We start from the raw sequence: 17,196 nt of genomic DNA on the forward strand, positions 1-17,196 counted from the left end.
TTAGCTGTTCCCCCGGAGAGCTAGTACACATCAGAAATTTCCACCAGTGGTGAGGAAAAATGTTAAAATCTTTAAAATTTCAATGAAAAATGGCAGCGAGTGAAAATCTTTTGCCTTCCCCCAGCCCCAAACAACTTCATTTCCTTGAGTATTTGGAACCAAATTCCGACGTGGTATAAGCAGGTGTAAGCCTTCCATGGTGAAAGACTATGAAGGACGCTGGTAATGACAAAAAGAACTGGAGGACTTGTGGCACCTTAGAGACTAACCAATTTATTTGAGCATAGTGTAGCCCAGGCTGCAGAGATAGTGTCACATAAGACTGTGAAATGTGCATTGACAGGGTTGCACAGAGTAATAGTAAAACCCCCAAACTCTGTTGCCCGCTTTCTAACAAAGAAACTTCTTAATTTAGCATGTCTGAACTCATACCGGACGATGATCTACCGGGTTAGCTCCATTGACTTCAGTGGAATTGTCAGCAGAATATTTGGCCTTCAGCAGACTGTGAACTGGAATTTTCTGCGATTTCAAAATTTGTTTTTGTTCTGAATTGGAACAAAACACTGAATTTCAAAATTTCCACAGAACAAAAATTTTGAAGAAAAATTGCTTTGGGGTCAATTTAACCGGCTTTTTCTTTCGATGTCAACCTTTTTTCAGTTTATGAACGATATAAAATCGGTGTAGAAAAGAAAAACCAAAATGTTCTGTTCCAAAAATGTCAAAAGGGAAATTGCATCAGAGGGGTAGCCGTGTTAGTCTGGATCTGTAAAAGCGGCAAAGAGTCCTGTGGCACCTTATAGACTAACAGACGCATTGGAGTTTAAGCTTTCGTGGGTGAATATGCACTTCGTCAGATGCATGCAAGGGAAACTCTTTCCATTTTCTCCTTGGCAAAATTTTGTTGTCGAAAACTACATGATCCCATGGAAAATTTAGATTCTGCCCAAGTGACTTTCAGCAAGCTTTAGCACTGGGGTGCAGAACCTACGGCCCGCGGGCTGGATCCGGCCCACTGCTTAATTCCATCCAGCCTGTGGCAAGTCTCGGCGTCTCCCTGTGGGATTGGTGCCATGAACACCGGCTCGCCCCATTGGGGGGGGAAGCCCGAGCCTCTGTGCCCGCCCCGGGTGGGTGAGCTGAACGTTTTATATTTCTGTCTAAAAAACCCCCACTAAATTTAAGTTGCTTTTTACTTGCGTGTGGCCAGCGACTGACAGCATCTGGGATAGTTCTCTCCCCAGTCTCCCTTAACTACCAGTAGTAGAAGAGCTCTTATCTTCCCCCCTTTTTTTTTGCTTTCCCTTCCATCCCCCTCAAAGCAAGTGATGTTTCGGGAGCCTCTAGACCTTTCTGTGCTCTTCTGCCACAGGCACGGGCAGCAACGCCTGCTACATGGAGGAGATGAGGAATGTGGAGCTGGTGGAGGGTGAAGAGGGCAGAATGTGCATTAACATGGAGTGGGGGGCGTTCGGGGACAACGGCTGCTTGGATGACTTCCGGACAGAGTTTGATGTGGCGGTGGACGAACTTTCTCTCAATGCTGGGAAACAAAGGTGCGTGTGTGCGTGCACGGAGCTTTGAAGACTGCCGTGCTTTCCACGCTCTCTTGGAGAACACATGGCATTCAGGGATCTCTCTAGCACATCCTGGGCTGCAGGCCAGGGACTAGGATTTGTCCCATTAGCTTCATGACATGGTACCTGAGCATCACGAAGATTCCTCCCCGTTTTTCTGAACTGAGGCTAGAACTTGGGATGGAAATTTGGACACTTAAGAAAAAGTCAGCTAGTTTAGTGCGAAGGGCCTGACCCTGTTCTCACTGACACCAGGGGGCTGGAGCAAGCCCTGTGAGCATCATCTTTCTTTTTCATCTCTCTGTGCCTCTGTTTTTCCCCCACAGCGTGCGGGGGGATCATGCTACAACTTGACTGGGATGGTGTCCGGTTTAACTCACTGGGCCCGATACTCCTCTCACTCTCCCCCTGGTGCGAATCAGGAGTAACTCTGCTGAAGTGTGTGGTGTTTACACTGATGTGCACCCTTGTTAAGTGGCAGGGAAATCCAGCCCATTGTTTTCCGATCGTTGGAAAGAAGGTGCTGTGAGAGACGCAAAGTATTTAAAGGGCAGTCTAGAATTCCTCTACAAACCCATCCTAGAGCCAGGTGGTTCTCACCCCACTGCAGCTGAGCTAAGGCAGGGGGGAGTATTATCTTCATTGTACAGGTGGGGAACTGAGGCACTGTGGGGAAGATTCAGTGACTTGCCTGAGATCACACAGGGAATCGGTGGCAGAGCTGGGCGTGGAACCAAAATCTCCAGAGTCCCAGTCCTTTGCCTTACCCCCAGCCTGTCCTTCCTACCCCATGCTCAGCTGGACCTTTTCATCTCTGTTAGGGGGCTTATTCCTTCACCCACTTACTTCCCTGGTCCTTCTCGCATGAACAGAGAGCAACAATACCCGAAGTCCAAAGGTGCAAACAATTCGATGTTTATTGGGGTGAACTTCCAGCAAGCATGATTCCAGTTTCCTTCCTTAGTGTCCTCCTTCCCAGCTCTGACACCACAGAGCCTTACACCTGGGTCCCTGTTCCCATTCCTGCCATTAGCCAAACATGGTTCCAATTTCCCCACCCCTATTCCTTGTTCCCATTTCCCCCTTTAGCAAAATGTGATTCCAATTTCCTTACCCCCATTCCCTGTTCCCATTTCCCCCACCCACACACCCACCCACTCACTTCCTGATTGACTGCAGGCTATACAGTAAAACTTGAGTTCTGCTTTGCTATACCTTAACCAATCATTTTACTGAAATTTAACTAACCAATCCTAACATATTGTAACACGATTATGTAACCAATTATATCCCACCACCTTAATTAGTTTACTCCCAGCAAAATTAATTATACAGCAGACAGGAACAATCACAGAACCAGACAGAGATTATACAGACAAACAATAGCAAAGTGGGAACTATAATGACAAAACAATACAGAAGTGAGGATTTCACATCCCAGCTATTGATAAGTGAGTTCTTGCCAGACAGGATGCTATCAGACTAAGTTTCCTTTTACATTTTCTAGGCACTTCCCTTTCTCTGGAGGTGACAGGCATTATCAGGACAGGATTGTATTCCTAACAGCCCTATAGCACCTTATTTCAATGTGACTAGTTTGGAATGTGAGGATGTGACTGTTCGCTTCCCAGCTTATGGCTGCCTCTGTTGCTTAGCCAAAGGCCTTAGCCTAAGCACAGGGCCTCAGACTGTCACAGTAAGAGAAGGACCTTACACCGGCAGACGGTGATTTTGATTCTTTCTTTTATACCTCTATAACTAGCCAAGTGATAAGAATACACCTACATTCTTAGAGTACAGGCCTTTACCGACTGGCCTGAATATCTATATCCTAACAAACTCCAGGTTTGAAAAAATGATCAGCGGGATGTACCTGGGCGAGATTGTCCGAAACATCCTCATCGACTTCACCAAGCGGGGGCTGCTGTTCCGGGGGCGGATCTCCGAAAGGCTGAAGACCAGGGGGATATTCGAGACGAAGTTCCTGTCTCAAATTGAGAGGTGAGATTCCAGACACAGAACGGAGGGGTTGGAAAGAAAGGGAAGGTGGATGAACGAAGACACTTGCTCCTTTCGTACAGATGGGATGTAATCGAGTTGGGGAAAGTATATACAATGAAATTTAGCAAGGTCTTGAGTACAGCTGGAGGGGAGGGGGGAGAGGAATAGATTTTTTTCGGTTCAATATTTTATTCCAAAATATTGGATAAAAAATAGTTTTCATGTTTAACCATAATTGATATATGTAATTTTTTTTACATTTTTGGCAAATGGAAATATTGCTATGGGGTTCATAGACCGAAGTGTCATATGACCTGAAACTGAGCAATTTGTTTTGATTTCAAGCCTTTTTGTACCATTTTGGAGTTTTTAATAAAATTAAAGGACATTTTGAAATAAAACACTGATATTTTTTCAGATTTTTTTTTTTTTAAATTGAAATGATTGGCGAAATGTTTTGGTGTTGCCAAATCTGTATTTTTTTTTTGCCTCCCCCCCCCGTGTCAGATAAAACATTTTGCCCAGTTGTGGTTTTCAGCGTTCAGCAGCTTGCCAGATTCTAGCCCCCACTTATCCCACTCGGTCCCTTGCAGGGTCTGCTTCTTGCAGAACAATGTCATGCCCAGGGTTTTCATGCTGCATTACAACCAGTCCCCCGCGCAGCAGTGACTGTTAATCCCTATTTGTTTGTAATATCACTGACCCAATGTTTTCTTCCTGAAATACTTTCCTTCTTGCGCACGCATGCTACAGTTTGTTGTGTGGTTACTCGCGGATGCTGCCTTGCACGCCCTGCTCGGCTGCAGTGTTGATCTTTAACTGTTGCCGTTTTTAAAAAATGTCATCCATTAAAGCATTGGGGGAACGTGGGGAGGGGTAGGAAGAGGCTCTGATTCCTGATTGACTCACACGATAAAACTCCACAAGAAATTCCAAAATTCCCAAAAATCTGCCACGCAAGCAGCAATCAGGAGCCTCTAATGTCGTTCTAAGGAAGTCAGTGGAATTTCATCCGAGTCATATTAGATCCAGAATCCTTCCAAATTCTCAGATGTACATATGAGTTCCATGTAAATAACTAGGTAGAATCCCAGGGCTCTGGCTGTGACACTGTCAAAGTTGTGGGTGTTTTGGGTGGTGGAGGAAGAACCAAAGCAGTGACTGCAGAGCTCTCTATTCCCGCTGCACTAGATATTAATTATATTGTTATTGTTATTAACTGGAGGAGCAACTTCTGCACTCATAATCAGGGGCTTTATGAAGCAATCACCACTCTGATTATGATGTAAACTTAGTTCACGCTCCTGAGAGCTGCTGAGTGGAAAAACAGGGATTTTCAAAGGTACCAAAGGGATTTAGGTACCCAGATCTCATTAAAATCCAGTGAGAGTGGGGCGTCTAATTTCCTTAGACCCCTTTGGAACTCCCACTGTACATGAAATGCTGCCCCGTTACTACCCAACAGATCTGCCTCCTGGGTATTCAGTCAGCTCTGCTGAGCTGAGTGACAAATAGAAGCATTAAGTTTGAAAGGCACTTTAAGTGACTTAGGTGCTCTTGAAAATGAGGCTGGCTCCTAAGTCACTTAGGCATTGCAACACTGACTGGAGCATCACCTAAATACCTTTTCAAAAACAAAATGAGACAAGGCAGGTGAGGTCCTATCTTTTATTGGACCAACTTGAATGGGCGGAAGGGACAAGCTTTTGAGCTTCACAGAGCTCTTCCTCAGGTCTGGAATCATAAAATATCAGGGTTGGAAGGGACTTCAGGAGGTCATCTAGTCCAACCCCTGCTCAAAACAGGACCAATCCCCAACTAAATCATCCCAGCCAGGGCTTTGTCAAGCCTGACCTTAAAAACCTCAAAGGTTTTTCCCACCACCTCCCTAGGTAACCCATTCCAGTGCGTCACCACCTTCCTAGTGAAAAAGTTTTTCCTAATATCCAACCTAAACTTCCCACACTGCAACTTGAGACCATTACTCCTTGTTCTGTCATCTGCTACCACTGAGAACAGTCTAGATCCATCCTCTTTGGAACCCCCTTTCAGGTAGTTGAAAGCAGCTATCAAATCCTCCCTCATTCTTCTCTTCTGCAGACTAAACAATCCCAGTTCCCTCAGCCTCTCCTCATAAGTCATGTGTTCCAGTCCCCTAATCATTTTTGTTGCCCTCCGCTGGACGCTTTCCAATTTTTTCACATCCTTCTTGTAGTGTGGGGCCCAAAACTGGACACAGTACTCCAGATGAGGCTTCACCGATGTCGAATAGAGGGGAACGATCACGTCCCTCGATCTGCTGGTGTTATACCAATAAAATAAAAACCAGCAGGATCTTATTAAAGGGGAAAAGGCAAAATGCCACATTTATTGTGAATACAGAAAGAATCCTAGTAAGCAGTTAGTTATAGCTATAACATTCCATTCAATTTCATATTTATTCACACATTCATTCATACAAACACACACACACAGGTTCTGCAAGGTTGTTATCATAGTTACCAGCCTTAGAGTTGCTCATGCCAAGCCACTGGCCAGGTGGCCTGGACGTGAGGAGTGAGCAGGGCCTTGTCAGATGCTCATCTGATGCTCCTGGAAGTTGGTTTGCAGAATCAGACCCCAAAGTTCTCACTTTCTAGAGTCCATTTTATAGGAATTTCTTCCTATGCCAGTCTATGGGAATTGCTTCATCATGCTGTTGCTGAATCAATCAGCAGATAGCACATTCCTGACGGCTCCGTGCTGCTAGATGTTATCTTGTTCTTTGGTTCGCCCATTCTTGAGGCTGTTGGGTGGATTCCAGTCTGCCCTCCGGGGGGGCCCTCTGGTTGTTTCCACTTGACGCCTTCTTCAGCCGATGGACACTGGATTCTTAGGCTGGCACCTCCCTGATCATTCAGTTATTATCCACACCAAGCATCCATCCACGTACATCCTCTATCTCTATTTTAATCACAATTGTTAACAAAGCAAGATGAATACAACAAAAGGGCGGGGAGTCTCTGGGTGCTGTTTCTGTTGTTACAAAGAATTGCTTTGAGAACAGACTCTGTCTTAGAATGTACTAACACGATTAGCAGCTTGCAAGTTTCGCACACAGAGGGAGAGAAAGAGTACCAAAAACCAAGAGACCTCTTAATTAGTAATACCCTGGAATTTAAACTATGGGGAATCAAACTCATTTGTGATTTTAATACAGAACTTCTTTAATATGATCCAACACTGGCAATGCCCCTACTTATACGGCCCAAAATGCCGTTATCCTTCTTGGCAACAAGGGCACACTGTTGACTCATATCCAGCTTCTCATCCAATGTCACCCCCCAGGTCCTTTTCTGCAGAACTGCTGCCGAGCCACTCGGTCCCTAGTCTGTAGCGGTGCATGGGATTCTTCCGTCCTAAGTGCAGGACTCTGCACTTGTTGAACCTCATCAGATTTCTTTTGGCCCAATCCCCTAATTTGTCTAGGTCCCTCTGTATCCTATCCCTACCCTCCAGCGTATAGTGACCAGAGGTGGTAACCAGAGTGTCCAAGCTAAACACAAGGTGGGACAGATTGTTAAGCATCAGGCTTTAAAAATCTAGACCTTGTTGCTTTTCACTCTCTTAGTCCCTCGGAATCAGCTCAGCTGCAGGAGAACGAGTTGGAAAATCTCTTCTTCCTTGTGCATCATCAACAGGATTCTTTGCCGAGTTCCGATCACTTACGCCCAGGGCAAGCGGTGGGGCTGCACCAAAGGCAGAACCTGGCCCACAGAAGCTTTTATGACAGGTCATGCTGCCCGAGAAGGAATGAATTGAGGTCATTCTTTAGATTAGAATTATACTTCCAAAGGCATCCTGAGTTCAGACTGTCCCTGCATTCTGATGTCGACAGCTGGCTTTCTTTAAGTTTCTAATGCCTCTATCCTGCCCTGTCTGCCTTCCTCCAGCGATTGCCTTGCTCTGCTCCAGGTCCGCTCCATCCTCCAGCACTTGGGCCTGGAGAGCACGTGTGATGACAGCATCATCGTGAAGGAGGTCTGCACTGTGGTAGCTCGGCGTGCTGCTCAGCTCTGTGGTGCTGGCATGGCAGCTGTCGTGGATAAAATCCGGGAGAACCGCAAGCTGGACTTCCTTAAGGTCACAGTTGGTGTGGACGGGACACTCTACAAACTGCACCCTCAGTAAGTTACCCTGTGTGAGAGTCCCCGGAGGCCGGAGATTGTTCCAAGGGGACGTTAGCGGCCAGATACGACAGTCACAAGCAGGCTACGATGGCAGGCATAAGAACCAGGGCTGGTTGAAAACTTTTCATCCACCTTTTTTCTGGATAATCCAAAAATATTCATATAGTTCGGTATTTCTCCCCCCCCCCCCCCCCCATGGAAACCAAACATTTGTTTCACGTTGAAATGAAAAAAATGTTCACTTTTGGGGTATTGGTTTCCCCCCCTTTCTCCTTCCCAAGGGACTGAAAAAGGGGCGAATGAAAGGGGAAAAATTTGTGTCGAAACAAATTATTTTATTGAGATGAAAAAATTGTAAAAGTCCGTGCAAAACTGAGATTTTTGTTTCTAAATCTTTTGCCAAAAATCTGTGACCATTTCTCAACCAGCTCTAAAACAGTGGGATGAAATTAATAGGCCAAATTTGGGGGGGAGGAAGGAGTTCTGATCCATTAGATGATGGAATATGTTCTGCAGGGAAGGGGTGGAAGCACCCTTGTCTTGGTCACTTAGGAAAGGGCTGGGAGACATACTTTAGAGACCAGGAGACATGCTTTAAAGACTGTATCCAGCTGGTCTTGAATGTCCATGACTGCCATTCGTTTGTGAATAACCATGTTGCTGTGTCTGCATTTTCACTAATTGAGTCAGTGCAGGGCTCAAGAAGCATTCTTCCCTCTGCCCCGGGATGGCTTGTGCAGTGCTTTATGGGCTAGACCAGCTTTGAGGATGTCATTTTGGGCAGTTCAGCTTTTCGAAAGTCAGGGACGAAATCCTCTTTGTTGTTCTCGTTCACAAAGAGCAGGTACCAACTGCTATAGCCATGAGGCTGTACTAGTGGCATGAAATGGCTCTCTGCTGGACTGGGAGGTGGTGTTCCTCACCACGTCCCAGAGCATCTCCCTAGTCCACAGCCTGACTGCTCAGGTCCAAGTTTGTACTGTTGGATGGTGCCTAATGTAACCCACCTCAATACAGAGTGGGCCTCTCTTTCCATCGATTGGCTTGCCCACCTAGAGAGGTTTATGGGTCCCTTACTCCTTTAGCTCAAGCAGTAGAGATCGTGCGGTTAGATGCAGAGGGCTCAGGTTCATTCCCCACAGATGATGCATCCAGATGGTCATTGTGGGAGTGCTGGGGGGAAACTCTTTGTTCTTCTGACCATCCTCTTAGCCAAGATTAAAATGAACTGAGGCCAAACCCTAGGGTCGAGATGGGGAGCATCAGAGATAGATATACTCATTCCTGTCCTCCTCCACCCGCTGCAGCTTCTCCTCAGTCATGCACGAAACGGTGAGGCAGCTGACCCCGAAGTGCGAAGTGACCTTCCTCCAATCAGAAGATGGCAGCGGCAAGGGGGCGGCACTCATCACGGCGGTGGCGTGCCGGATCCGGGAGGCCGGGCAGCGATAAGAGGGGTCTTTCAGAAGGCTTGGATTTAACAGAGCAAACCAGCGGCCCCCTTCCCATCCTCCAACACACACTCCTTCTCCTGCTCCTCAAGCTCCTAAGACTCTTCGCTTTGCTTGTTCTATCGAGATACCACCACTGAGACCGGAGATGCCGTGTGTTCGAAGTTATTTTCTTAGGAGTTCTATTGCATGCCATAAAACTACCTATCAAGTAAAGCTAAAAGTGTCATCGGGGCATGTAGCTACTTTTCCAGTCAAAGCCCTCTTTGTTTCACCGCAGCCTATTTAAAATACTAAACCTCCCTCCCCAGCTGCAATGGCGTTTGTTCTTTAGCAGTAGAAGGATAATGCCGGAGCAATTAAGACACTGCATTGTCACTTTGGTAGTAAACAATACCTATTTGTATATGTCCAAGTCTTAACATCAGCACACTAGAAAGCAAAACCTCGTTTAAGATTGGGTTAAAGACCTCCACTAGTCTTTTACCCTGATCAAGGCTGTGTTATTTCCATGAAAGTCATGGTAATGCTCTTAAAAGCACAGGGCGCAGCGTTTGAATCTGCGCCGAAGGATACAAAGTGTCCGTACGGAGTGATGAGTAATATTAAAGTACCTGCTGGATCAAGTTAAAGGTGTTTCTTTAATTTGACCAGCAGAGCATGTGCCTGGAAATACTTGGGGACTCAGGGTGTAGTCCCATTTCCCAGCTTCTCTCCTATTAATATAGTAGTTGGCCAGTGCAGCCATTGGCGGCCCCTACTGACGCATGCGTGCATAGAAAAAAAACATTGCTGAAATGAACCGTTTCTCTTCCACAACCGTTCAAACACTGTGTCCTCAATTGATGTGGTGAGTTTAGTTTTATTTTTGTCTGTGAACTAGCTCTGTATCTTTATTCGTAAAAAACCCATAGGTCACGTCTGGATTTATGCACTGTATTTATGTTTCGAGAGATCTTACTTCTTTTATGTATATAGTTGCGCACGGGGGATTGTTATGGACTAGTTTTAATGTGGTTTGAGAGACTAGTGCAGAATGCTCTTTTATTATTATTTAAAGTAACTGTCTGGGAGCAGGGTGGAAGGACTGAAATTTCTGAGGACCGATGTACGGGAGGGGTGCAGTCATTTCAGGTCTTGTATTATCAGGGGAAATGGAAGTATGAAGGCTATGTATTTAGTGCACTAAAAGAAATAGCAGCAGCCAGGGAACAAATTAATTAGTTAGTTCAGAGTCTGATCCTGCTAGTTCTGACTCATGAGTAATCATTGCTCATGGGAGCAAGCCCCCATTGAGGCAAGCACGGTCCTAATTCTGCTTACACTGAAGTCAGTGACAAAATTCCCCTTGACTTTAGCAGTGCAGGAGCAGGTCCTTGGTTTACTCACTGGAATAAACCAGGAATAGGCTCTAGCTGTTTTTAATCTAAAGGGTTAAACATTTTATTCTGCAAATATGTTATTCTTCGCCTCCAGCTCCCATTGAAAGCAACTGGAGTTTTACCATTGGCTTCAACACAAGTTGGGAATCAGGCCGGAATTTCTTACAAGATTCAGTTCCAGTCCTGCAAACACGCACAGTGTTTTGCTTGAAGCATGTGAGTAACCCACTGCCGTTGATGGCTGCACTAACCTGCTTAAAGTTAAACACGTGTGTGGGGGTGCAGGAGCTTGGGTCACTAGTGGCAAAGAAATAAAGGTAATTTTGTCACCCAAAATTTCAAAATCCTTCTGGTTTTCCAAACTGGCATCCCCAAAGCTAACAGCAGGCTTGCTGCGTGGAGCAGAACTCTCCCCACCACTTTGCCTTTTATGATAAAGAGTTAATAATTTTGCCAACAGAAACCTGTGCAGACGAACTCAATTCTCCAATTTCTTGTTTCCAAAACCAGCAAATTCACACACACAATTGTGCAAGGGTGGGTGAGGAATTGCATAAACTTTTTTGTAAATATTTAACACGAGGTAACACACGTCTGGTGATATACACATAAAAACCTCAAACTGACCGTCCGTTTGGAGGGATATAGAATTGTGTGTATTTTTTTTTGTTTGTTTTTTTTTGTATATTTTTATACTGCTTGGGGTAACTTCTTTACCAAAAGAATCTCTATATAGGGTGTCCATTCCAATAGCACCATTTTAAAGCACGCCACAGGTGTCTCTTGGCATTTTAAATACTTATATTTTTTTATAAGCCACACGATTACAGTATAAAAGAAATGGAAAAATCAAAATTGATGTGTACAGAAATAATGTAAGAGAATCATCCAGTTTAGAAACTTTAGATGAATTTAAATAAATTATCTTAAAAAAAAAATAACAAAAAAAAAAAACAGAAAACCATCTCATCCAACACCAAGCAGTTGTGTGTGATTCTTTTACTGGGATTATTAGTATTTGCTTATTGATCAAGGCATTTTTTGCTTTGATTATATCTACTGTACAGTGGAGAGGGTTACAATTGGGGATATATTTATAAACTTGAAGACAAGGGATTATCTGGCGGTTGTATACTGTATTTCACCAGTAGTGAATGAGTTCACTTTTAACATAGATGCTTTCTTTGCAATCAATGACATAGGGGGGCCAAGGCAATCCCTTTTTGTAGCTGATTCGGGGTCTGGTTCAGCAAAGCACTTGGGTATGTGACTTAAGGTTAAGGGCATGTTTAAGTGCTCTGCTGATTCAGGGGCTTGGCAATGCTGGCTGCCCCGTTTCCTTGCAGTACAGTGGGTTACGACTGTGCGAATGGTTTAATTCTCACCTGAGGAGTTGCATTGACGCGAGTGGATCAACTTGCATGAATAAGGGGTTGCAAGATGGAACCAGCCCCTGGGCATGGTCCTTCACCCCTTGCTTATGGGCCCATCCCAATGACCACTGAAGTGAATGGGCGTCCTTTCACTGATTCTTAATGGGCTTTGCAGTGCTCGGCCCTGAAGTGCCCCCTGAACTCAGTGCATGGGAGCAATCTCATGATGTCAATGGGACTACTCATGCACTTTGAGCTAAGCAGGTGCTAGTTTTTTGCTGGATCTGGGCTTTGGTGAGTAGTCCCATTGGAGTCAATGGCACTTAATTGGGTGAGCAAGGAAAGCTACATTAAGTTCTCTGAATGAGGGTCAGATCCAGAATTGCTGAGCACCCGCAATTCCCATTGACTTTGGGAGTGGAAGGCTTCTCGACATGTTTTAGGTGGTGCTCAGCACCAAATACCTGTTCTCTTGCAAATGGAACAGGCATAATGGCAGCAGGATAAGTTACCAGGACTCTCTTTGAGCTTTCTTATCTTGACAAGTGTGTATTTATGTGGCTCGTGGGATTTCTCCCCAGCGTAGGCTCAATGAGATCTGCAAAGAGGTGGGCGCTCTTGAGTGCAAAAGGAAAGCCTTTCCATGTGGGAAGTATTGTTTTAAAATCTCTGTGCTACCAAGTTGTGAGAGCCAGATCCAAACTTTCTCAAAGTTCAGAGGGAATTCCCATCTGAGTTTTTGGTTTGCCCAGTTACAGAGCAATGGGCTAGTTGCGAAGGCTGTCTCTGAGCTTCCCCACAATTTGGATCTGGGGTGGATCGTTCAGGACCCATCTGCCTGTTGTACCTCCTTGTACAGCTTCTTAGGGATGCACTGGGTACACTTGAATTAAGCTGCAGCAGATCATCTCCAGACCATGTATGTCTTCGGCATATGGCTCAGTTGTGTCTATGCGGAATATTTCCTCTGTTCGCTTTAAAAGTACAGTTTGTGCACCTTTCTGTATCGAAAGAGAAAGCATCAGTACACCTATATAGAAAGCTGCTACTGTCTTACCATTCCTTCCAGCTTAGGAGCTAGGAGAACTATATTAAGAATTTATAGCTGATGGCAGGTTGTGAATGCAGCTTTTTCAGGGGGACGTTGTTCTTGGTTCAGAAGCTGGCCGATGTGAAATGGAACCGAGACACATGACAAAGCGGGATTGTAACTTCTAAACCAGAAATTACAATGGGGTGTTATATTAATGTGTGTCAGAATGAGAAAGGAAGATCAGATCATGTAGACGGGCGTTGATTCTCAACGCTGCTCTGTCTTTCCTCCACTAAGAAAATGTTGCCACACGTTTCAGGATGGCTTATTTTTCGTTCCCATTAAGATGCATTTTCTTTGTTCTCTTTATTGTAAGGTTTATTTCTTCTCCAGAAAGGCAGGGATTCAACTTTCAGCAAGCCGGCACTTATTTTTCTCCCCGATGTTAGCTGCCAGGGGTAAGAGAGAGAGAACCATTCTTTCTACCTTACAAATTATTCACTTGGCTGTTACCTTGGATGGAATTTTTATTGGACAAACTATGCAATATTGTGCATGGTAGGAAGAACCTTAACCTGCAGATCTCAGAGCAGAATGAGCTAGACCAGGTGCAAATTATCGTGAAATCTGCCTTTAAGCAACACGCACGATCTAATAAGTCTCTAAATTGCAGTAGAATATTTCAGAGGCAACATAGTCCAGTGGATAATAGGACTCAGAAAAGCTGGGTTCTAGTCCCGGCTCTGCCACTGATTCTCTGCATAAGCTTTCCTCAGAATACCTCCACAACCCCAACTGAACTCAGTGGCTTTGTGGATGTTCAGTCCCACTAAAAATTAGGGCCTTTTTAAAAAAAAAAAAAATCAAAAAATCTCTGCGCCTCGGTTTCCCCATCTGTAAAATGGGGATAATACTGCATATTCTTTGTGCAAAGCACTTTGAGATCTATGGGAGGAGAATGCTATGAAAGAGATAAGAATTATTATTCCTTATTGCTTTAAAGCCGTCATTAAAGATGGAGCGTTACTTTTTGGAGGTGACCTTGTGTTGCAAGATTCATAGTATATTTCAGGTTTCTGAGTAACAGCCGTGTTAGTCTGTATTCGCAAAAAGAAAAGGAGGACTTGTGGCACCTTAGAGACTAACCAATTTATTTGAGCATAAGCTTTTCGTGAGCTACAGCTCACTTCATTGGATGCATACTGTGGAAAATACGGAAGATGTTTGTTTTTATACACACAAATCATGAAAAAATGGGTGTTTATCGCTACAAAAGGTTTTCTCTCCCCCCACCCCACTCTTCTGCTGGTAATAGCTTATGTAAAGTGATCACTCTCCTTACAATATGTATGATAATCAAGGTGGGCCATTTCCAGCACAAATCCAAGTTTTCTCCCCCCCCACCCCCCAACAAACCCACTCTCCTGTTGGTAATAGCTTATCTAAAGTGATCACTCTCCTTACAATGTGTATGTTAATCAAGGTGGGCCATTACCAGCAGGAGAGTGGGGTGGGGGGAGAGAAAACCTTTTGTAGTGATAAACACCCATTTTTTCATGATTTGTGTGTTTAAAAACAAACATCTTCTGTATTTTCCACAGTATGCATCCTATGAGGTGAGCTGTAGCTCACGAAAGCTTATGCTCAAATAAATTGGTTAGTCTCTAAGGTGCCACAAGTCCTCCTAGTATATTTCAGATAGAGAGAGGTTATTTCACAGACTTCCTGTAAAATGTGAGCTAGTCCCAGAGACAGTCTGGATTCTCTTTATTGGCCTGAAACAAAGAAAAGTGCATCTTAACGAGGTCTTCGGAATGGGCTCCTTAAGGGGCAGGAAGAGATTTGATTTAAAGCCAAAGATCGTTCAGCTATTAGCAGAAATGATTGACTGTAGATTTCAGCTGTTCTGTTGTTTTTGTGTTTACAATATTTATTTTTAGTAATTTACTGCCGTATATAGGATTCCTTATTTTTGTACTTTTCATACCATTTTTCTTAGTATGGTATTGTACTTCCAGCTTCCCCATGGCATGATGATTATTCTGACAAATAAAAATTGTTCCCCAAGGCACAACTTTATCTGGTTGGGCTTGTGTGGTTCTTTTCAAATAGTTTCAGAACATCTTAATCTCATCTCGCAAAGAGATCCACGTGGACAGAACCTTAATTAAGGCCCAGCCTTCAAAGGATCCGCACAGATCATCCCCTTCTGCCTACATGGTGTCTTGCTGATGTGATGCTTCCTGAGACCCCCTGTGAGCACACAGGCCCTTCAATACAGACTCATTTAGTTGTATTGAAGCCACAGTGCGGGGAGGGGAGGGCTTGAGACAGCGGACCCTCCTGACATACTACAGACTATTAAGCTCTGGTGCTGGAGTTTGTACATTTCAAGGCGTATGAAGAGAAAATATATAAACACTCGTCTAGCACCTCTCTTTCAAGGATCGCTTAATCCTCTATGGGCCACTGTAATGTTTCTAAACGAAACCAAGACAAGGAATAGGGTGTTTGCCCTGTTTTTAATTCTGTGTGATGCACAAAGGAGGCCTGAAATGTGGTTTCCTCCCCCCCTCCACATTTGTCAATGCTTTCTTAACACTAGAAAGCCAGGGGCTTCCCAATCCTGGAAGAGGTACTAGGAAGGCAGTGCTGTCTAGTGGCTGGAGCGCTCGATGGGGAGTTAGGAGGCCCGGGTTCTATTCCCAAATCCTACACTAGTTCTCCCCCGAACATATTTGCCTAATATACTAAGGAACATGCTTCGCTTGTCAGTTCTATTTCTCGCTCCACCACAGCCGTGCAAGTCATTGTCCCTGCATGCCTCAGTTTCACCTCCCACATTTTGTCTTGTTTCAAATCGTAAGTTCTTTGCGTCAAGGACAGTCTCTTGCTACATGTCTGTATGGCGCCAGCACAATGGGGCCCTGATCTTGACTGGGGCCTCTGGTGCTATTGGGTAAGACAATACGCTGCTATTGCGGATGTCAAACGAAGTGAAATCTGATGATCTGAAAATGGCAGTGGTCTTGTTCAGAGTGTTTACGCTTTTATGAAGAGTGCTTTAGAGAAGGGATTTTAGGGTTAAGGGCCCTTCCCCATCATTTAAGGGCTAAGAAACGGCCAGTTTCTTTGAGTAATGCCAAAAGTCCTCCAACAAAATGCGGCAAGTGAAGACCTGATATTCTGGCTATATCTAAGGAGGAAAAAATAAGCAGCAAAGAAAAACCCTTTAAAAGCTCCCAGAATGAGCACTATTCAGCCTTATATGTGTCATAGCCAAGCCCCAAAAGGCCCAGATCCAACTTTCTTTCCTTGCACATCCCCTTTAGTTGAACATCGCAATCCCCTGAAATGCAGGTGTGCGTTGTTCTTGGCTGTTTTATCGATGGGCAACCAGAGACCCTGCTGGTGTGAGCCATGCCCTTGATCACCCAGCATGCCATGGGCAGAGCAAGGGATAGGATCCACCATTCCTGACGTCAACCCAAGCATGCAGCCCTCTGCTGGGACTTAGTAAAATGAGGAGCATGGTCTTGTACCCCTCTTGGGAGCCATTTCGTCTGACCTGTCATTGCCTTGAAGTCTGCAGTGTTGAGCTTTGCTAGGCCTAGCCTAGTTTGGCCTGGAAGGAAACGGAGAAGGGCTGGCCTTTTAAATTGTCAAGTTCAACAAGACCTAATTAATGTTCATTTGGGGCCAAAGGGAAAGAGAGAATAAGACCTGAGAGTGTGTCTGAATACACAGGATGTACGTGTTAACTATACCGTACTGGTATCGTTCCCTGCTTTTGCTGTAGCAGTAAAGTCCCGTAAGCCAGGCGGACACTACAGATCTATGTCGGTGTACCTGTGTTGCTCAGGGGTGTGAAAAATCCACATCCCTGAGCGATCTAGTTACACCGACCTTCACCTCCATGTCAACGGAAGAGCTTCTCCCATCGATAGAGCGACTGCCTCTCGGGGACGTGGGCTAAGTGTCTTTGCTTAAGTGCTCTAGCTGCATTGGTGCTGCTGTGTTTTAAGTGTCAACTTGCCCTTCGCGTGGATGCAGCTCTACCAGCGTACAGGTGTTTATACTGGCATTGCTTATCCTTGTACAGGAAGGAGAATAATCTAGCCTGCTATTAAGGTAGAAACACACACACAACCTGCAACCCACACAGCTATTCCAGGACAAAAGCGGTGTAGACCGGTGATGTGATTTT

General features: G+C 44.8%; 1 protein-coding gene across 2 annotated transcripts in view; it reads left to right on the plus strand.

Moving 5' to 3' along the window:
- Nucleotides 1–14,182, plus strand: part of LOC125626497 (hexokinase-2) — a 62,052-nt gene extending 47,870 nt beyond the window's left edge. For both annotated transcript variants that reach the window (XM_048829538.2, XM_048829537.2), the window contains 4 exons: nt 1,376–1,559; nt 3,426–3,581; nt 7,514–7,747; nt 9,058–14,182. In XM_048829538.2, coding sequence (XP_048685495.1) covers nt 1,376–1,559; nt 3,426–3,581; nt 7,514–7,747; nt 9,058–9,202 — 719 coding nt within the window. In that variant the 3' untranslated portion in view covers nt 9,203–14,182. The remainder of the gene's footprint in view (nt 1–1,375; nt 1,560–3,425; nt 3,582–7,513; nt 7,748–9,057) is intronic.
- The last annotated feature ends 3,014 nt before the right edge of the window (nt 14,183–17,196 follow it).

The sequence above is a fragment of the Caretta caretta genome, chromosome 26 (genome assembly GCF_965140235.1).
Source record: "Caretta caretta isolate rCarCar2 chromosome 26, rCarCar1.hap1, whole genome shotgun sequence".
NCBI classification, from domain to species: domain Eukaryota; kingdom Metazoa; phylum Chordata; order Testudines; family Cheloniidae; genus Caretta; species Caretta caretta.